Consider the following 22,768-nt stretch of genomic DNA (forward strand, 5'->3'; position numbering starts at 1 on the left):
TCTTGCACTCTACAGTCAAAAGCATGTACTGTACAGATATGATAATAATACACGGCCTTTACCAAAGCTGCAATGGCTGATGTTCAACAGGCCACGTGTAGATCTGGACACTTATTATTATGTAATTAGAACTTAATATACTTTTTTTATATTTAAGAGATGGTTCATACTGTTACTACATGTATAAGTCCTTATAATTAGATTTATAAAAAAAGAAAATAAAAATTAACAAAAATGCGAAAATCTAACATATTGTGAAGTACTCACCTACAAACACACTCAACATTCGTCACAGTTTTGCCATGAAAGTGTGACCTGTCATCAGGAGCAATTTGGGTCCACAATTTGGCCCAAAGGCACTTCAACATCTAGAGGATTCAGGGGTCAATCTTTGAAGCCAACTTCATCACATTATGTGGCATATTGGAGCACCAGCTTGCAAGTGATGCTCTCTCTTTGCTTGTGCCTGCTTCTATTGTTACCTGGTTAGCATTATTTGGTCAAAATGGTTGAATTTGTTAGAGATGGGAAAGGATGGGGACAGGAAGGAAAAGAAAAAAATTCAACTTATTGGCAAAAGTTTACAAGAATTTGGGCTGTACAGTGCCCAATCTGTTAATTCACATAAATATCTGGACCACAAAAATGACATCTTTTTGGCCCATTTATTAAAGTAAGCCAATTATAATACATTCAATAAATTCATCTGTGTGTTCATTTTATTGGGTCATATGTAATAACATTTATGAGTCATTTTAACAAAGAAAATAAAATGTATAGTATATTTAAATTCATTACATTTTTTGGATTCAACTTACAGCTGACAAATATGCTTAGCTTTTGGTCATGGGGGGTAGAACTGAAATTATATAAATTTAGAGGCTAATATTACAAATTTCACATAATAACAAATCCTGCATTTAAAAGGCAGCATCTGAGTAAAATAGTAAAATAGGATTAAAATACAATGTCCAAACAAACCCACAAGTGAAACTGAGTTTGCATTCTATAAGTGGAAAAACCTGCTTAACCACCTACACCAGTCTCTAATGGAAAAAAAAGAAAAGAAAGAAAGAAAAAAAAAAAAAAAACAAAAAAAAAACAGGATGTTCTGCACATCATGGCCACCTAACATGTAACTCTGAAAAACCCTTTTAAAACTTAGAAAGCCAGTGGCTTTTCATGACCTGTTGTCAATGACTACTGCCTTTATTCTGGTCATTTTTATGCCTTTGTTTGACATGCATTCGAGAAAACTGCATTACATCAATGAAATTACATCAACTGTAAACTAGTAAAAACATTCTCAAGTGCTGACATGGGGGACACAGATTTAGTCAACAAACTTTTATTAATTAGTTGAGGGATACTAATGCACAAGTCATACAACAAGTTTGGGAGAAAAAATGTAACAGTTCGGACGCAAAGGAGACGTTGACGTCTCCAAAGTTAGGTACTATACATCTTAATTTCAGATATAGAAATCTTTAATACATCATTAGTCTCATTTTATTTGTTACCTATGTATCGTAAACAGTCATGAGCTGTAACATTATCTCATAAAACTCTAAAATTTTAGTCATGATGGCCCCGAAGACAGGGCCAGATGCCATTTCCTGCTTTTCAAGTACACAGCATACAAAATGAATCACTGTAGTCCAAATAAAAAGGTAGAATTTGCAGGCTGTCTAAGGGGATTGCTAAGGATCAACCTTCCTTTTGGAAATAACATTGCTGACAAAAGGGAAGACACTTGAGCCTCCTGTTTTCCCAGGTAAAAAAAAGTCACACCACACACAGTCCAGGTAACTAGAAAGCTCCAACAACACTCCTATTTCAAGCCTATTTCATGTTATAGTAAGTGCACTAAATACAGAAACAAACACACATACATATGCCTTGTTGCCCCATATCCAATAGATAACAATAAAGGATTCTCTCAATGTGTTTGCCATCATGTACTGAAAAAAAAAGGAAGCTAAATTTATGTGCGTCATCAAAATGAATAAAATAAGTGTATGTCAACAAGGTTTTGTTGTGTGTTTTTTCAACTTTTCTTTTTCATTTTTTTCTGTAGAATTCATATGTAAAAAAGCATTTTAAAAGCAAACAAACAAAAGTAGGGGAGTGAAAAAAGCCATACAATTGTGAAAAGACACATCAATATCAAAATATTAGCAAGCCAACAAAATCAGCTAAATATGGCGTATTGCTGTACTCTCTAAACATTGCAGTTAGCTCACACTGCGGGATAGATATGTGTTTTCCACGTCATAGGAAGACAGATAGTAAAGGGTGTGATAAAATATAAAATACCCACTGTTAAAAGCAGTGCTAAACTATCATATTGCAACACCAAAGCTCATCAGGTAAACACAGTCAATGTGACGTCATTAATGAAACAAGAAACAAGCAGCTGATGAACGAACTCTGTGCCACAGCATAACACTCAACAAAAGTGTCACCATTTCTAACATCCAGTCATTACAAAGGTGCTAATTGTTTAATACACACATGCCCAGTCATTCATACACACACACACACACACACACACACAAATCTGGACAACTCATTGAAAAGGTCCACAGACCAATCAGTGCTCATCTAACTTATGCTTTTTGTCAACTGAACCTCGATAGAATATAAAGGTTCAGTGAACAGAAACGTGTGCATAATCATCCCCACCTGAAAACTCCATCTTCTGATTAGTAATGGAGGAATTTAGATTGAATCTTTGCCTTACATTATAAAAAAAAGTCACAGCGTAGGAATGAAACCACCTGGAACACATGCACTTTTTAAATCCAATGTTTCTTGAAAATGTTCTGCTGACATCAGTGCTTGATTTTTAATGATGACTTTGACATTTCGGTGCAAAATTCAGATGATTTGCCAGAGAGGGAAAACATGGCAGGATGAATTAGTAGACTTGAGTGAGTTGTATTAGGTCCTTAAGGTAAAGTGGCAAGTAAAGCACCCTTATTATCACCAGAATATCCTCACATCACAATTTTGTACAAAGCTATCAGATTGCTATCTAGGCAATACACACAGTAGAATATAAAATAGATTCACGATCTGCCTTTTTTATGCAAGCAAGTCATTATTTTATAGACACAAACTGCACATACAGATCAAATATTCATGGAGTTTTCATTTGCTCAATTTGTTAATACAACTGTGGATTCAAGTATCTACTTTAAACATGTTAAAGTCAAAATATTCTTTCATCTTAAGTAATTAAGTCATTTAATTAATGTACAAAACTGAAGCTAATCTAACATTAAGTGACAGAGGACAATTAAACTTCTCTAAGACCAGTTATGGCTTTTTGGGGTGAATCATAATTATACTGTGTTAGATACTTTACAGAAAATGTAACCATGCTGTTTTTCTATAACTTTTCATCAGATTAAAATATTCCCCCTCCTGTACATCGGTAAGGTTGAATACACCTGGAGTGCAAAGAGACAAGAGGGGAGCAAGAAGGTCACGGGTTAAAGTGCAAGGCAATAACTTTAAGCTTCCAGGAATTCACTCATATACATTTTTTTTTTGTAAATCTTAACTTGCATTTTTCCTGTTTAATAAATCAACCTCTCTATAAAAGATTGTAACTTTATTATCTCCTCAGTATGTTTCAAGGTAAAGCAAAAGCCCAACTATGGCCTCCTTAGAAATAGTGTCACATCATTTGATTGTGCTGTAATGGTGCAACAAGCTTCACAAGAAATTCTTCCTTCTGTCAAAATATTACACTTTTGCCATATATATTTTAGAATGCGTCAAGATTCTTTTTTATGTTTAAAATCAATTAAATAATATCACATTAAACATAATTAAAACCAAGTTATATTTTACAAAAAGAAAAAAAAAATGGAAACCATCAGCTTTTGGGGTATTCTGCTCATCAACTTCACTGAAAAAGAACATTTTCTGAGAAGAAATCATTTTTGAACATTGGTTATTATGGTTGTCAAAGCAGATACCTTTCATTATGTGAAAAAATAAACATCACCAAAGCGAGGGATGTGGGAAAAAAAAGTGTGGAACAACTGACCAACATTGTAGCTTATGTATGTGAAAATTGCTTACACAAAACATGAACAGTAAAAATAAAACAAAAAACAAATGTTAAACCAAAAGCAAAAAAAAAATTAAATTCAAACAACATTGCACAAAAGCACACTGCAAAAAACTGACTGCTTATGACCCAACTGGACATGTTGATTTAAAAATAACAGGTGGCATCATTGCTTTGAGTAAATAGATATATAGATATAGATACCGTTTATGTACACCGTACAGTATATCTGTGGAAAAATGTGAAAACACTAGCTATCATTAAATGACTTTACCATGCTAATAGAATTTCCTTTTTAAAACCTCTCAAACACAACATGAAATTACTCTCATTCATTTGGAATATTACCTCTGTTTAAAAATTGCTCTCCGTGTTAAGGTCTGGAATTTATCCTCGATGACTACTGATGTCCCCGCTGTGAGTACAGAAAATGAAATGTGTGCCTTAAAAAGGAGACAAGTGGAATGGAGAAATAATGCATTACTGTTGTGGTTATTGTTTGTACCAGTGCACACATGAACTTAGGGGTCTCAAACCGAGACTTAAAGACCTTTTCAAATCTTTTACTTCTTGAATGGTTGATTTGGCTTTCTTCTCAGAGCCAAGTCATCCTGGAGATAGAAAGGTCTTTAAGCTTCCTGGCGCAACATTTACAGTAAGCATCCTTTCTGGCCCCAGGGTCAACAGAAGAAGCGCTACTCCGAAAAAGACAGCCTCTTGGGTTTGTTTCGTCTGTTGGCGGAGGGGCTGGGCTGTCTGTTTTGGACTGGACTATCACTGTCCGTTCGGTCAGGGATAGAGGTTGGGGACTGTGCTGGACCAGAGGGAGGGGTCATGCTAGGGCTTGAGTTTTGAGCAGTAGGGAGTGCTTCAGTTTTTGTTTGAAGAGCCACATCCATAGAGGGTCGCTCTTTTGGTTTGCGGCCCCTTTTCTTACCAGTGGTGGCACCATTCCTCACCTCAGCTTTTATTCCATTGTTCTCAAGCACTTTACCCTTGTTACTAGAAACCACTTGAGTGGTGGCTGCACGAAACCAGTTCTAAAAGAAAAAAAATAAAAAGAAACAAACACTAATCAATATAATCAAACAAACACCTGTCAGACAAAAAAAGTACAAAGATCAACTCAGGATGTGAACAGTTAACAGAGGCATGCATTTAACTTCCCCACAATAGTATTCCTTATCCTTTAACAGTCTTTACTATTAAGGGTAAGTTAGTGAAATTATCACACCAATTCAAGAAAATATCTATATGGTGAAATTGACAGTTTTCATCAGTTGCTTTCTTTGGCATTATTGCTCAACTGATTAATATCATTGAAGAGTTTTTACAGTAAAGTAGAGCACCAAAGAAAAGAGCTTCAACAATGTCAGGGACTGTTTCATAGCTACTTGTAAGGTTTCCACAGAGAGTGACCCACCTGGGAGTGTGTCTTACTAATGTGGTACTTGACACCACTCTCTGAGCTAAACTCCTTCTGACAGATCAGACAGGTGTACTTTCCCATTTCACCACCGCCCTGTAAAACGAAAACAGACAAGTACAAAGGTGTACACATGATCACACAGTCTTGTCAAATTACATAAAAAAAGAAATACATGCATTATAAACATACTAATACTCATTGTCTCATTCCTCATCTATTCTTAAGTTTTTACCAAAATTATTTAGACTCTTTCGCTTTTATATTGCCTTTTTTCTACGTGTGTTTATGTTGTCATCTATAGTATTGCATGAATACAGTATATGCAGATTACAGAAGCAAAGAACTTCACTTACATGATTTCCATGTCACAGAAAAATCTGACCTGACAATGTTAACTTAGAAAAATGTAATGAGATTAATGGATTTGCTGCAGATGTGGGTTTGTACCTGGCTGCAGTTGGCGAGGTGGGCCTTAAGTCCGGACACACTCGAATAGACCGCTTCACAGTTCTAGTACAAAGCAAAATAAACAGCAAGTCATCAAAAATCAACAAGACAGTGGAATCCTTAACTTTATCATAAACATCACTCCAAATGTTAAGCCAAAGTCCTAAATTACTTTATTCAAAAATAGAGAAATGTTTTTTATATTTAATTTTTAATATATGGTGATTTTTAAAAAAATCTAATCGATTTGTATAGCACATTTAAAAAACAGCTGAAGTTGACCAAAGTGTTGAACAATTTTTAGAAGCAAAGGAAAAACAGTAATAAAATATTAATAAAATCAGATGCAGTAAAATTATGATTAAAAAAAGTTTTTAGCTTAGACATGAAGATATATCAAGAAGCTGAGTCATTGATTGAGATAGCTTCCAAAGCTTCGAAGCTGATACAGAAAAAGCATGATCGGCCTTTCTCACTCTTTTTTAAGTCTGTGAATGCTCTTACTGCGTTCATGCAGCAGATGAAGCCCTTCTCCTTGACTTGGTTCTTCCAGGACTCTAGCAGCTCCGGGCTGAAGTTGGGCAGGCCAGGACGAGTGTAGTTTAACTGTACAAAAGACAATGTTTTTATTTCCACTGTAATTTCACTTACTTTCCAGGTTTTAATAATACTTATGTCACTATGTAACCCTGTTTATGGCTCAGTACTCAATACTGAAGACCTCCACCTATATATGAGACCACCCATGTTTACTGTACATCTCTTACCCTCTTGCTGTCTGGCACCAGGTCATCCTTGATGCGTCGCTTGGTGCCCCAGTCTTTAGCCAGCTCATCTTCTGCTATCTCCTGTAGGTGAAATACAGCCACCTGAGCGGACCGCCGCCTGACTCTGCCACTGGGGGTCCTTTCAAAGTCCTCCCCCTGGCTTGCAAATTGTGTTGTTTTCTCTTTGTCTCGCTCCGCTTCCTTTTCCCTCTCCTTCTCTTTAGGATGGCTAGATGGAGCTTTCTCTTGCCAGTCCTTCCTCTCAGGCTGGCTCTGCTCCTTCTTCTTACCAGATGGAAACTCTGCTGATACCACCTGAAGGCACAGAAAAACATATTTTTGAAAGGAAAATTTGAGAAAAATGAAAAGCTATTGAAATCTTCTTATTAATGGTTAATTTTTTCATAACTACTACTATTGCCTCTAAATATAAATTTACCCTCTGCTTTCCGGTATTATTGTTGGTATCAGTGATGCTGTCCTTGCAGTCACTGGTTGTTGTGGCGGTTATGGTGGTGGTGATGGTTGGGGGGTGTTCCGTGCGTATGTGGTAGTCTCGGCCTGTTTTGGAGCGGTAGGTTTTTCCACAGTGCTGGCACAAAAACACAGTCTTCTCATCGTCAGACAACTCTCTTCCACAACGCTGCTGGTGATACTGGTAGCCCATCAGACTGGAAAAGTGAGCTGAACAGCCCTGTGTGTATATATATATATGTATATATATATATATATATATATATATATATATACACATATATATGTGTGTGTGTGTGTGTGTGTGTGTGTGTGGATGTGTGTGTTTGAACAGAGAATGTTTGTATGTTTGTGTGATACCAGTGAGAGAAATGAGACAGAATTAAAAAGTACATTACACCAGAAACTGAGTAAGTGGAGCAGTGTAAATTTAATGGCTTTACATAGCTGTATTCGCTCAGTACTTTGTGGTTAATGTTTAAAAGACAGGGAAAACAGAGGGAAGATGCTGTTTTTTTTTGTTTGTTTTTTTACTGTAAACATGTCAGAGTACAGAGTCTATTTTTCACAGCTCTTTGTCTTTCACTCTCTGCCTTTTACACTGTGGTGTGAGTAATGAGAGTGTTGATGTGGTTTTGGGCAACATGTCAAGAACAAGGCATAAAGAAGGAGAAGAAAAAAAAAAGAGAGACCAAGGTAAAATGAGGCAGACACAAAAGAGGAGCCTGAGGAACAGGGAGAAACCAAATCAAAACTGGCAGATGATGAGAGAGATAAATGTGACATGAAAGACAGAAATGTTGAGAAAATGGGAAAGGAGGATGTGGAAAGCAGGAGTAGTACAGAATGAGGGACAGGAAAGAAAGACAGACGTAATGCATACCTCACTAGGACACTTGATTCGTCCCATCTGTTTGAGCACTCGGCGAAGCCTTTCTCTGTCTTCGTGCTCGTTGCCCGTCTGGCCTTCGCTCCCTGAGGGCTGATGGGAAACAAACAACACCATTACATGAGGGTGTCTGACAACAACTCACCCCCCCCCCCCCAAAAAAACGAAGAAAACAAAAATGTGTTTTCTATCTCCGGTGTTCACACTGTGCCAGGATCACTTGTTAAATGATTTCATGGTGAGGCTGTTACTCCAGGCATGTTTATGACAACTGTCAAACTCCTGTTTTCACTTGAGTGTCAGCTGGTCTCCAACCCAGCCAAGACCAGAACAACAGATGGTAGGGCTGCCAGGGAGGAAGAAGAGGCGCACAGCGCTGGGAAGACTCTGGACTTGCTGGATCTCAGTGGAGTACCACACAGAGATGAATGACATGTAGTCACTCTCTGTAAAGTTAAGAAGTACAAAAGTGCTCGCTGCAGGCAAGATAACAGCTACCAACGCAGCCTGTGATTTACAGCGACAGGGAAAAAAACCATGAAACTACATCAGTATGTATTATTAATTCCTCAGTCAGCTACAGAGCCAAACAGCAAGCATTAGAGAACCAGAATGAGAGAATAGGCAGTATCACAGTACTATCACGGTAGTGAGATTAAGGTCAGCCTCTGTATCATCCTGCTGTTTTTCCCCACTTTTTTCACTACAATGCATTGGGGCTAAGCCAGGTGAACACCCTGACAATACATTGCATCAACAATGTTGATGTTACCAATTCTCTTGACTAATCAAACATTTTATCAATACTCAGCAGCCATATACTTTTCAAAACAGAAGCTTAACACTGAAACCTGATGCCTGGGAAACAGATCGTAAGAAAGGAAGTTGATAACAATGATGGAGTTTGAGTTGGAAAAAAAAGGTTTTAAGGGAAATGATTAATGGTTTACCAGTTACTCATATCATCCCCTCATATTACCACAAAAGACAGTAAAGGTCCAATATGGGGGGGGTGTAGAGACATGTAAATACCAATTACCTAACCCTACTGTTCCATGTGTGTAAGAAACTCTCCATGGCCACAAAAAATATGCAGAAGACAGATCTAGAGCCAGTTTTTCTAACATTTGGTGGTACAATGGCAGATGGATGGTCAAGGAGGTTGGCCCATTTTTAAGGTAGAATGGATGAAGATCCCTAAAACATAAACTAAAATCATCTTAATTGAAATAAAAAATTAGTTTCCAAGAGTTTAACTTGAAAATGGAAATTACTTATTCCAGACTGTCCTGTAACGTCCTGTAACAAGACACAACATGCTACAGCCTGCTGGAAAAGAAAACAAAGAAGAAACTGGCACCAGACAAACCTAGAAAATTATAAAGGTTTCTTTTGTCAACAGCTATTTTATTTTAGAATATGATCACAGGCACCCAAAGCACTAACACCAAATCAACACAATAAAGGCTTTCCATCTGTAATGCCATTTTATCATCTTAATTGATAATAAAAGTTAGAAAAATGTTTTGCAGTTTAAAGAGGAAGACCATCAACTGAAACCTTGGAGCATTTTCCTTTTAACACACACTTAATGCTCTGGGAGACGTGTGCTGGGAGACTGGAAACCTGCCAGTAAGGTCAGGGCTGAGGAGGTGCAGTCTGAAGATAAATGGCGGCATCAAACAGATTAACTTTGCTGACACGGATGGCACAGTAATCTGTCATCATTTCAAAACTGGCAAACACTGTCCACCTCAAAAATTTACACGCACATGAGCACTTACTGTCAGTCATTTATTATAAGCATATAACACAAAAACAAACTAAACATGATACAAGCCACAAACTTTACTGACTGTTGATTCATTAATCTTTAATAATATCTTTAGAAACTGGCACTGTTGAATTATTCAGCAAACTTCAGTGTGGTAACATTGCTCTAATGCTGGAGAGAGATGATAATATCTTAATGAAGCTTTGTGCTGTCAGTGTTAGGACAGGAGTAGAAAGAACTACGAGCACTTTCAACTTTAATGTCTCTTAAATATTTCAAATATATGATTTTTTTTCAAACTTATAGATCAAATCTTTAAAGAAGGCCAAACCATCTGATGATAAATATATAACAGATAAATTATGCAGAGGAAAAAAAGAATTTTTTTTACTTTAAATGGACAGAAAAAAACATAAAACCATGAGCAGTAATATATAGACACTTTCAAAAGTAAGGTCTGGTGTGTTACTAACTAACATGTTCAGAAATTCAGTGTGACAATCGTGAAATAATCGCTCAGCAGACACACCAAGCCTTTTCATCTGGACTCAAACTGAGCAATGGAGACGTGCTTTAAAGGTCAGGGATAAAGAAGCCATAGAAACCTATGTGATTCTTTGTTTAAAACTTTAAAGCAAGCTGTAGGTTTACCTTGGCGCTGTGTTCAGCCATGGTGTGGTAGTTGAGGCCCGCCTTGGACCTGAACTGTTTGTGGCACTGCTGGCACTTCAGAGCATCCTGGAGCTGCGTGGGGTTACAGGCCAAAAGGAAGATCAAATTACATTTCACCATGAAAGAAATTGAACACTTTTGCTGAAATAGCTTTTTATTGGATCCATCAATAAAGAAACATTTCATCTACTGTATGACATTAGGGCTTGCTATTAGTGCAACAACTCTGGACACATTAAGACTCTTACGGAGCCTAAAATAGATAAGTTACAACGGTGCTTCTTGTTGTAGACCTTAATTCTCGTCTCAGTATTGGTTTGGAGTCAAAGGTGCAATGATGGTGAGTGACCCAGGAAAGTGGTAATTCTGTCATTGCTTAACGGCTGACCGTCACTTTAACAGTCAGTCAGGCCACTGGGCTGAAAAGCCATTATGATGGCTGTGTACCACATCGCTCTAAGGACCAGGCTACTGAGCCATCCACTGGAAAAGTTCAATTTATTGGAGTTAGATAACGTTTTTCTGACTGACTCTTATTTCATTTATGACATCTACTGACCACAATAAAGAGCTGCTGAAACAAATTACTTGCAGAAAATGAACAGTGTCACTTCCCATGATCCATTTCAATAGGTATAGGCTTTCAGGTCAGGAACAATGAGTGAAGATATTACACTGAAAACTGGTTGAAATGATTGTATTGCGATGTTGGTTGTTTTTATCTTTATAGACCTTGATATGTTAACAGCAGGTATTTCTCTTAAATAATGTTGCTAAGATAAAATGCAGTACAGGAACTATAACTTTAGGTTGAGAGAACTTTTCAACATGTAAAATGTGTCTGGGAACTAAATTCAATGATTTAGCAAAAATGTATTTAAACTAAAACAGCCCTAAGACAACATCTAGAATGAAGTCCTGAGAAATTTTGTTTTTCTTTGAAAAAATATCGAATTCAGTGCCAGCAAAACATTTTAAAACACTGGGACAGTGTGATGTTTAGCACTGTGCTGCATCACCTTTTCTTTGAAGAGATGAATTGTTTAATTCCAAATGTGAAATGCTTTCAGAATTATGTACATTTTTATTGCATTACTGTCTGAGGGCCAGAAATCCTGGACATATTGTATTGCACTGTCCAATAGATTCCATAGTGGATACCTGGGATGCAAATTTAAACCAGAGCAGCACAGTTTTAAGACATCTGCACAACTGGACTGCACAAACACAGGATTCAGCAGTTGCAAATGATAGTTTAATATAAACAATGTGAGTGTTTAATTCAGATTTTCAGCAGCCAGATTCCTCTTGAAGCATATGGGAATAACTGATCTAACAGGGAAAGAGAAGGTAACTGTCTAAACAACGTTATGTCTGATTGACGGTTGTATCCAATCACTGACCTTTTGGCAGATCTCCATGTGTTTCTTGAGGCCGTGGATTGTTTTCCGTGTGACAATGGAGCAGGTTGGACACACCACTTCACCTCGCTCTGAGATTGATCTCTGCCACTGAGTGTCAGGAAAAGCACCTGAGTATCATAGATACCATCATGAATACCATTAATGGTACCATTAATATCATATATTTCTGTACAAACTAAATGCTAATAAGCTGCAAAAATTGCCAAAATTGGCTGGAGCTACAATGTTTGTGATTCTACCAGATGTTCAGCATTTCAGAAGCAGCTCTCTGCTTCACACTGAGCAGAAAGAAGAGTGGCACAGAAATACCAAACAATTTATAAAATACCCTAGTTCATACTATTGAATGTATAAGTGAAGAGGTTTTCTGCTATTGCCATTGTTTAAGATTTAGTAGCTGAGGAACAAAAGGGCTTATGACAAACATACTTATTAATAAAAAACAAAATCAGAAAGCACAAAGTATAGACATTAAGAGCTTTGGGTATAGAGCATGAGCAAATAATTAGATACTACAGAATATTTGATTTTGTCTGAATAATTATAAATTAAATGTTATTGATATAATATGAGGCTATACAGAGGATGGAACATAACCAAGTTACTGTGGAGAAGTTGGAGTGCACACATGACAGTAGAACTGCACGGTAAATTAAAAAAAAATTACGATCTCAAGTCACACATACACATGATCTCATCTCTACACACAGCAACTCTAAAGCATTTCATATCACGAGCTGCTTCACAAACAAACGCTCCAAATTTCCTCCTGGATTTTTTCAAGCATCCCCAAAAGCAGCACTGCCGTTGCCTCCTCCCTCAACCAATGGTAAAGCGCCATTACAACATGTGATTCAGTGGAGGAAGCCCACCTGCAGGCCAGTGTTTGGAAAGAGTCAGTTAAAGAGAGAGAGAGTTAAATCGGAGGAAAGTCTGCGGTAGGGAGGTTTAAATGCACAGCGTCAATAACTAATTTGTAGTAGCGAGAGACACCCCCTCACCCGAACCGAACTTGTATGCAAAAAAAGTTTGCATTTGGGAGCGGTGTGGAAGTATTTTGGATTAAAGCCAGATGATGACAAACAGTGTGAGTTGCATAGTATGGGTTCTCTCTATGTATTTTGATGTTCTCCCAAAGTTTAAAACCATGAATGCTAGGTTAATTGGTGTTTCTAAAGTCACCTTTAAAGTGAGTGTGAGAATGAGTAGTTTGTCTCTCTGTGTTGGCTCTGTGATGGACAGGTGACCTGATCAGTGTACCCCGCCACAGCGCCCCATGTGAATTGTAATAAGTGGGTATAGAAAATGGATGAAAGGATAGATGGATGGATAGATGTTCACCAGAACTTGTTGTGGCAGACTCCTTCTTGAAGGACTGACTGGATATAGGTCTTCTCTGAGGCTCCTCACTGGACCCACTCCCCTCTGATCTCTTCCCACGAACCGCCTTCAGCTTCTCCTCCACCTTAGTCATACCTGCGACACATGCAAACATGTCTGATGAATCTATTATAGATAGTAATTAATACTCAAGGTTAAGTGGAGAGATGGAAGCAGAGGAAGAAATATGTGCTGTAGGATGATGCTGAACAAGATACAGAAAATACTAACCTGATACTTGAAACAGCCAATATATGAAAAATAAATAAATACCTAAAAAAAACAGGGCTGTGCACATTAAGGCATTATTGTGTTAACGCATTAAGTAATTAACACTGTTAATTATTTTGTTGAGCGTTAACACAGTTTTCTTTTTCCCAACGTTCTTGCTCACTAGCTCTAAACACAGAGAAACCACATGCAGAGGCCAGAGGGGGTTCTCTAAGGTCTCTGCCTCCAAGTTTCATCTAGCTGAAGCAGTGTGTCTGATATAAACAAACAGGAGAGAGCTAATTTATCAAAATGATCAGGCAGTTAAGAAAGAAGGAAAAGAAGCTACATCTCTTTTTGTCCAATCAAACCCATGCAACTGGGCAGAAAATTGTGATTTTAGATGGGAAATTGCTCCTAAAGCACAATGAGAAACATAGTTGCCGTTTTTTTTTTTAACTAAATGCTAAATTTGAACGGTTTTATCCTGGTGGATATAAGTTTTGAGGCAACACAGCAAAGGTAAGACATGTTTCCTGACTGTCTCTGGTTAGGTGACTCTTGGTCATAGCCAGAGGAAACTTACAGATTTGGAAACTGTGTGTCATGGTCTGTGTTTTTGTTGTAGTTTTACTGTCCTGTGGGTTCATTGTCTTGTCTGGTTTCCTGTTTTATTTTAGAGTTCTTTCCCTGGTGTATTGCATTCTGTTTTATATTCCTGTTCATAAGCTCACCTGGTGTTAATTCTTAATTCCCTCCACCTGCATCTCGTTAGTTGTCTTCCAGTCATATACTCCTTGGTTTCAGTCACTGTTTGTCAGATCATTTGTCGCGTTTCCCTGGTGTTTGTCCTAAGTCTGTGCTTAGAATTAAAACTTTGTTTCAACAGTCCATCTGCCTCCTCCCTCTAATAATAATAATAATGGATTAGATTTATATAGCGCTTTTCAAGGCACCCAAAGCGCTTTACATTGTGTGAATCCACTATTCATCCACTCCTCACTCATACCTGGTGATGGTAAGCTACATGTGTAGCCACAGCTGCCCTGGGGCAAGCTGACGGAAACGTGGCTGCCAGTCTGCGCCTACGGCCTCTCCGACCATCACCGAACATTCATCCACACATTCATACACCAGCGATGCCAACACTGGAGGCAAGGAGGGTTAAGTGTCTTGCCCAAGGACACAACGACAGATGACTGCGGGAGCGGGAATCGAACCGCCGACCTTCCGATCATTGGACGACCTGCTCTACCGCCTGAGCCACTGCCGCCCCTCTGAGTCCTGGTTCCACTTCCTCCTCGACCCATGACACTGTAAGACGTGTGCTTTCAGTAGAGGTGTCGTTTGTCCGCGTACATGCTATTAGGTGGACACAGGGATCCATAATTTGTATTTACATATTTTTTCGGACTTGTGTACCTGGTCCTTTTAATTGTTTATTGTCTTAACTGTGTTTGCTGGTTACATTGGTGGTTTTACTGAGCTGTTAGCTGAGATTCTGGACTTTCTGTGGATACCACATGTCTATAGTTACATTACAGACTTGACATTACAACAGTAAAACCAGATGCTAACTCCTTAACTCCCGGTAGCAGAGGGTGCAGGGTTCAAGGGGTTAAGCTAAACAGTCAAGCTGAGAATGTAAAGTTAGAGAACTTACGGGCGATAAATCTGGATAATGAAGCACTAAAGGTGCATGGATGGAGGTTATTGTGCATATTGTGAATATTTCTCACCATCTAGAAGCTGTGAGATTCTAATCCTGCTTTTCTGTCTGTTCACCTGAAGGCTGATATTCATCACGTTGTTCCCTCTGTGTTTAAAAGGAATGCAGCTACGCACAGCTTTAAATTCATCCTGTTGACTTTTTACCTTTTAGCTAGTAAATCCTGAAATTTTCATCCTTCTTTGATATATTACATAAATATTTCAGATTTACAATAAATATTTTAACTGTTAGTATGTATGTATGTAAAGAGAAAACTGCTGCTAAAAGCTGTTTTAACAGTGTTTGTAAACCCAAAGTTGCTACAATTTCTTTATATACCAGTACTTTAAAAAGGAAAGGGACATTTTGCACCTAACAAAGCGATTAATTGCAAAAATTTAATGCGATTAATTGAAAAAAATTCATGCGAATAATCACAATTACAAGATTTAATCGTTGCCCAGCACTAAAAAGAAAAAAGGGAAATTTGCTTTAAGCTGCAACAAACAGGCAGACTGAAGAAGAGCAGCCAAGAGGAGTGAGTCCTGCACACTGCAGATAAGTTGTTTGACTTGTGATAGTAAGTAGTTTACAGCCACGCAGCATAGCATAGTGTGAGTCACTGAACATTTCCAGCATCTGAATGAGACATAGACAGAAAGAGGTTGACAAAGCTGTGTGTTTGTGATATGTTTTTAGTGTGTGACTCACTGATCCATTTAGCCAGAAAGGAGGAAAATTTGTAGTTTTTACATTTACGATAAAAAGACTAGCTCCACTTCCCAGTAAGACTAGAGAACGTTCACAATCAGATACATAGCTAACTACACAATAACGATTATTTTGGAATAAGACTAGTTATCACTGCACAGCCAGTGTCCGAAATGAACTTTTTGACTCACCGGCCAAGTTGGCCGGTAGATGAAACAAATCCACCGGCCAAACATATTTTTACTGGCCAAAGTATTCAATTATTTTACACACACATACCTCTAGACACATGTTATTTTTTATAATACTGTAATACTGAAAATGGAAGTCACAGCAACATTAAACAAAAGCAACAAGAAAAACGGTTTTATTTGATAAAGTGTTAATGTCTGAATTCATTAACTAAAACCTGGTCAGACTTCTCCCTCTCTACACTTGGTGCTTTCACAAAGTCCGTGAAGTCTGGCCTCCTGCTCCTAACCGTCCTTGTGCCACAGCATTACAGCCTTACTGGGATCATACTCCCTGATTTAAAGCTTATCGATCTGATTCATAATAAATCAGTAATACTAAATATAAATAGCCTATCAATAAACATAAAAGCTGATTTATAATAATGAATTTATTAACTGATCAATATAATAATAAGCATCATTATAATTGATCAGTTAATCGGTTGACAGCTGTTCGTTGTATCGCGGATTTTATTTATTTATTATTTATTTGTTTGTTTTTTTTTGTCGTCTCGGGATTCACGTCGTGCCCGTTATGTAGCTGTTGTCAGTCTTCAGGCTGAAAACAGCTAAGCTAAGCTAACAGGCTAACATCACGTCCAACAGAGTGATGCTGTGCTGACAGCGCAGGTGTGTTACCACCTCAGTTGGTACGTGAGAAGCAAGCGGAACCGGGCCATGAAGCAGACAGAAGGTGCCGCTTTATCCAAATCATCACTTTTTACTGAACTTTGTGGTGGGGGCTGTAAGCTCTGCGGATTTATTCTCCAGTTCACGGTGCTTTCTTTTGGAAAACTGGCCGGCTTCTGTTAAAAATCTCCACATATTTACCCTACTTAATTAGCCTGAGCTAAATGGTAAACAGAACTGAAATAGTTTGACAATGACAACGCGTTGTTGTGTCATGTCAAAGTGTTTGTGTCAGTGTATGTTGGTGTGCGTGCGCGTCGTTCATACATGCAGACAGCAGAGGAACATAAAGAAGAAATCCACCAAAAGGAAGACTGAAAAACATGACTAATTTGGTACAAACATTTACTCGCCATTTGGCGGATAGCTCTCTGAGACAATGCCCTGGATTGCTCTCAGAAGCAGGTGTTTACCTTTCAATCCAAATGTTCCAGATATAGAGGGCTGCTCTCCGGTGAATTTCTTAGGAGTTTTCTGCTTCCGTCCTAGCTCGAGAGAAAAACAGAGGAAGGAGTCGTCACTATATGCTTCTAGTGGAAATATAAGCAGTCCTGCAAACTGCAGATTAATTGTTTGATATGGGATGATTAGACGACAGCTAAGTAGATTTTTCAGTGGAAGCGTATAACAAGAATATGAAGTCCATTAACAAAGGCTTCGTTGCTCTTACTGTGCCTCATTCGCTCAGGGTCTTCATCAGGGAAAGAAGAGGGAAGACTGCCACCCTCACTTTCACTTCCCCCTGCATCAGATGATGTGCTTTGGGACTGCGACTGCACTGGCTGGGATTGGTGAATCTGCTGTGAAGTTTGGCTGTAGATGTGCTGTTTCCGCTCACTTTTCTGGTGGGTCAGCTCTCCATTCTGAGAGGGCGTGGAAATCTCGTGGGTTTTTTTCACTTTAAAGAACACCGGAGAGGGGGGCCTGTTCTCCATTGGCCTAAATTGATAAACAAAAAGATGGGTTTCAGAATTATAACATTAGTGACACTATTATATGCATTAGAGAGAGTGGGAATTTGATCTCTGCCTCTTAAGTCACCTTTTCTTGCTGTTGGACTTGACCAGACTCTTTTGAAGCTTAGGCTGCTCTTCCTTGGCTTCCTTATTAACTCTGTCTGGATGGTTCCACAGCTTGTGCTTCTGCAGGCGCACCTTTGTGGCAAACACCGCCTCACAGTAAGGACAGCCATGACTCAGCTTCTCAGCTACAGTGGCCTGAATACAGACATGAGGAGAGGGCATCTAAGGTGAGCTGATTCCCTACACAACGTTTGATAATAGTAAGTAGCTTTTCCTAAAATTCTCCGGTTTACTAATCATATGTTTTCAAAAAATAAGCAAAACAAAAATGGTAGACTAATTGCTCATTTGTATGGCTAATAATCACAAAATACCTGTGGTAGTAGTCTCTAAAGTCTCTGGAGTAAGTTTGAACTGCAATGCTTGTACACTGAAGGGGTTTCTAAAGTACTTTATTGTCATCCTCTTAAATTCTTTTCTGATGCCTAAAGATAAAAACAGCCACATAGCAGGAAAGACCAGAGGCTAGTGACTCACCCCTTGGCAGCGTTGATAGTGGTACTTGACGCCATAGATGCTGGGAAACTCTAACCAACAGCCAGAACACGGACATTTAACTCTGGAGCGGCGCTTAAACTCTTCCTTCCATTGTACTATCATATGGGCCTGCCCAGGAGGGACGAAGAGAGAGTCGAATGCATGCAAGTTTACCGTTATATCGTAGTGAATAATGAGCATATTCACGGGGAGCTGCCTACTGTGAGTAATGAAACCCACTTCAAGTGTTCACTCATTTTGAAGAGAAATACTCACAGGAATGCTTCTCAGTTCCTGCACTTCAGCTTTAGGGCGACCTTTCCTCTTCCCCTCTGCTGGCTCATCACACAGTAGACCTGCCAAAACAAGAATAAAAACCACATCTGAGTTTAGACACAGACCAATGCTTACACTTCGTATTCATGGCATTTAGATTTTCATAAAGTTTTCTAAAAATATCAGAATCCTGAAACTTTATTTGGGGCTTCTACTCTCATGATTTATATTCACATATATGACCTTTATGTATCAGAAAACCACATACATGTACAAACACAACTTCATTATCTCTGCAGCTCTTTTAAACTGGCAAATACGGTCTCATATTTCAGTCTAAACATGTAAAAAATGCTGTAGTGAACAGGTTAAATAGTTATGTTTTATTATTTCCACACAGATTTCTGACATTTACCATGTCTGAACTATGTGCTCTTTGTGACCATTATTAGAAATTCAAATTCTTAACTCATATCTTGACTCATTTGGAAACTTTACAAAAGTCAAAGAGAACAAGGTCAATTTTATCAGCTGATTAGTTTATGCATATGAGCCATAATTAAATTAAGACTAAGAAACAAATTAGGAGGTTGGCTTTAAAGATATGTAGTTGTTTAAATGTTGTTTAAAAGATGTATAGACCATGATGTATGGACTCCTACATTCCTTACTCAGTCACCAACTAATTAAACACCAAAGTAAGCTGAATATACATCCAACGATTTTCTATACTGACCTCTCGCTCAGCAGCTTAAGCTACATATTCCTTAGTGAAAATGCATCAGTGAGGCAGTGTTCAGACTAAACAGATCCGTTCCAGCTTTCTGGTTAAAGTTAAAGAAGCAGTCTCTTAGCATGTTGGCATACAATGTGGTCCAAAGTTGCTTTTTCAACTCAATGCAGTCAAATTCTAAGCTAAAGAGGGGGGTGGGGGGGCAAGGCTGTAATTGTTTTACTTTTTCCCAGAGGTATACATGGTTGCATATATACATATCAGAACTCCTGTATTCATTTTCATGTATGAGGCATGTTTACAACCCCTGACATATTGTGGACAATCACATTCCTCTACTTGATCTGAAAATTAAGTAATGATATAATAATTATTACAGTTTTAGTGCATTTTTGCCATACTTGATTACTGACATAACATTTTTGACTAAAGAAATCTGACAGAATATCTTTGAAGAGTGGTGATTCCATTAACCCGGCCAGGGCTTGTATGGGTGTGTAAATGAGTGAAAGAGAAAGCAGACAGGGCAACGGATATAAATCGCTGAAGCCTGTGTGAACCTCTGACACAGCAGACTGCAGACCGAGTGCCTCAGCTCTCTTTGCTGCTCCCCTCCTCCATCTTTCACTCTTCTGCCTTCCTCCTTTCTCAGCCCATGACAAGCTTTCTCAGTTTTCTTGTCTTTCTCTGCCTACAGCCTCCCCAGTCCTTCTCCATGATTCCACCAGCTCATTACTGCTCTCTTCTATCATACAATTAGACCTCCACACTCCATTTCCTTTATGCACTGCTACTTGAGTGAGGGGGAGAAGAAAGATGGAGAGTGTATGAGAGTGTATGCATGTGGGAGAAGGTGACAAAGGAGAAGAGGGAGAGGAAAGGATGTTGAGGGGGCAAAAGGGGAACTGCAAAGGCGGGTGACTGACCAAGCATAATACTGAATGACAGTGCTGCAGGTAGCTCTGCTCTGCAGAATGATATATCTTTCCATATAGTATGCTCTCAGCTCTTCTTCATTGATCTGGCAGGGCCACAAAGCAGCAGCAGAAACTACATAAACTACTTCAGGTAGTTTGCCTTCACAAGTCACATGCATGCGCATATATACATGCTCATATTAGTGCACGGTTGCATGCACTAATATGCACCACTTTTCTGCTACTACTGTATGCAGTGGTAGCAGAAAAGTAGAACTGAAAAATTTCACATAGGGATGGAAAGTTATTACTGATGCTATTCTAAAAATCTGAATTTGGCATTATCTCTGTGAGAGAAGCTGATTTTGTCCGTCCGTCTGTCCATCTACTCAAAAAAGTTAACATTTTTAATCAGATAAATAATTTTTCTTTATACAACACAAAGTAGATCATATTGGTAAAAGACCAGCCTTCAACCTAAAAACACATAAAGACTAATCTACAATGACCTCAACTTTCAGTTCTTCCCTCTTTTTTTATATTATCTCTTACTATAGACCCATAATAATCAGGAGTAGGATGGAATGAAAAGTAGTGCAGCATTGCTGGCTGCTTTTCTGAAGAGTTCATGACACAAGATGTAAACATACACATGAAAGCTCACACTGTTGCACAAACAATTACACAAAACCATTACCAGGGTGTGTAAGTGTGATGTCTGCGCATAGATATGAGTGTATTAATATTCTCCAGGCGACAGAGGTTTCCTCTGTTAACTGTCTGGGTAGCAGCTGGAGAGGTGATGCAGTCGGCAGTTAAGCTCTTGTGCTGAGAATAAAATTGAGCCTGCATTCTAATTCCGGTCTTAGAAAACAAAGATTTTGTAAAAGAAAACCATAATTAATGAATTCTGCTCTTGGGAAAGATATGATCTGGTTGCTATGGGAATATGATCCACTTGTCTAAGTTACCACTATCAGAGGTTTCCTTGCTGAATGCAAAACAATTGGGAACACATACGATACAGCAGGCTACAATGCAAATAAACAAATTCAAGGCAGCACCATGTTTTGGCAAAACTCACAGTTAAATGAAATATGAAGCAGCCAACTTCTCTCTTTTGAGGTTAACAGTGCCAACACATTACAGCGTGTAAATATTTTTTGCTTTGCTTTGCTTGCAGGAATATGGACGGCACAGTTGTGCACAAAACGTTCCAGCAATCACATGCATTGTCTTGGTATGAAACAAAGCAGCTCCATTGTGTCAAATCTAAAGCCCAGTTCTCAGGCACAGGCCATGGGGATAAAACAGCTGTTCAGCTAATGTCAGGGTGTGAGTTGCTCCCAGCTGTCTACAACTGTTGCTCCTCCCTGGTTAATATTGAAAGTGGTAACCAAGAGAAGAGAAGAGAAGAGAAGAGAAGAGAAGAGAAGAGAAGAGAAGAGAAGAGAAGAGAAGAGAAGAGAAGGACCCAGGAGTGCAGGCAGCTGTCTAATGATCTCAAATAACCTCTGAGCTCTCCTAGCTACGCCTGCAACTGCTCTCCCTGAGTGCACGGGTTCACACATTACCCACAAACACACACACAAACCAGCACACACAGAGCAGTCATTTGTTTTTCTTGACAAACACTCACAGAAGCCTTTGTCTGAGTCTGCACAGTAGGTTTTTCAGACCTACCATAGTTTAAAGGGACAACAAACATAAACTCTGTGGACTGAGGACATGGTATTGCTACTTGTTGAGTCTCAACAGACAATACATGGAAAAACGAATACACCTGGACTCGGTCTACAACAGTCATGTTACCAGTTACTGTTGTCTAAACGTCTCAACTCTATTTTGTGTTTCTAGTTTTTCGCTGAAACAAATTTCCCTTCTTGCATATCTTCTGTTTAGCAGCTTATTAGCACGTCGACTCTCTCTCACACACACACATCTTTTTTTTACTTTTATTCTTCCTGCATGTTATTTTTCAGCATGTACTGCCACTTCCTGCCCTTCTCTCATTTCTCATACACACACACACACACACACACAAACACACACACATAAGCTCACCTCCTTTGGATGATGTCCCCATTATCCCTCCCAGTCAGGCCTGATTACAGACAGTAAGTAAGATGTAGAAACGAGGTGGAGCAGCACAAGACGAGTCTTACAACCCGGACAAAGACTAACTGAAAGAAAACCAGACTCTCACAGCGAGTTATGCTCTCACACTCTTTGTTTTTTTCCTTTCTCTCTTTCTTTCTACCACCTTCCCTCTCTCTTTCTTTCTGCCTCTCTTTAACATTTCAACTTATTGGCATACACACACAAATGTGTTTCACTTTAATAGTTCTATTTTAAGGAAACATGATACATTCTGGCTGAGTGCTATTG

At 38.7% G+C, this 22,768-nt stretch overlaps 1 protein-coding gene across 5 annotated transcripts in view; it reads right to left on the reverse strand.

Moving 5' to 3' along the window:
• Window positions 1–1,332: 1,332 nt before the first annotated feature.
• Window positions 1,333–22,768, reverse strand: part of znf512b (zinc finger protein 512B) — a 33,986-nt gene continuing 12,550 nt past the window's right edge. The window contains exons 1-16 of one of the 5 annotated variants that reach the window (XM_042003987.1): window positions 22,445–22,544; window positions 18,731–18,810; window positions 18,455–18,583; window positions 17,937–18,112; window positions 17,566–17,834; window positions 17,309–17,380; window positions 13,302–13,436; window positions 11,940–12,067; window positions 10,516–10,608; window positions 8,085–8,183; window positions 7,167–7,421; window positions 6,728–7,042; window positions 6,465–6,566; window positions 5,961–6,023; window positions 5,508–5,606; window positions 1,333–5,124 (exon numbers count right to left, since the gene is read on the reverse strand). In XM_042003987.1, coding sequence (XP_041859921.1) covers window positions 4,780–5,124; window positions 5,508–5,606; window positions 5,961–6,023; window positions 6,465–6,566; window positions 6,728–7,042; window positions 7,167–7,421; window positions 8,085–8,183; window positions 10,516–10,608; window positions 11,940–12,067; window positions 13,302–13,436; window positions 17,309–17,380; window positions 17,566–17,834; window positions 17,937–18,112; window positions 18,455–18,583; window positions 18,731–18,810; window positions 22,445–22,466 — 2,382 coding nt within the window. In that variant the 5' untranslated portion in view covers window positions 22,467–22,544 and the 3' untranslated portion in view covers window positions 1,333–4,779. Of the gene's footprint in view, window positions 5,125–5,507; window positions 5,607–5,960; window positions 6,024–6,464; window positions 6,567–6,727; window positions 7,043–7,166; window positions 7,422–8,084; window positions 8,184–10,515; window positions 10,609–11,939; window positions 12,068–13,301; window positions 13,437–17,308; window positions 17,381–17,565; window positions 17,835–17,936; window positions 18,113–18,454; window positions 18,584–18,730; window positions 18,811–22,444; window positions 22,545–22,768 lie in introns of those variants that run through there. The other 4 variants (XM_042003986.1, XM_042003985.1, XM_042003989.1 and 1 more) reach the window with 4 other exon arrangements.

Source organism: Melanotaenia boesemani, chromosome 13 (genome assembly GCF_017639745.1).
Source record: "Melanotaenia boesemani isolate fMelBoe1 chromosome 13, fMelBoe1.pri, whole genome shotgun sequence".
Classification (NCBI taxonomy): Eukaryota; Metazoa; Chordata; class Actinopteri; order Atheriniformes; family Melanotaeniidae; genus Melanotaenia; species Melanotaenia boesemani.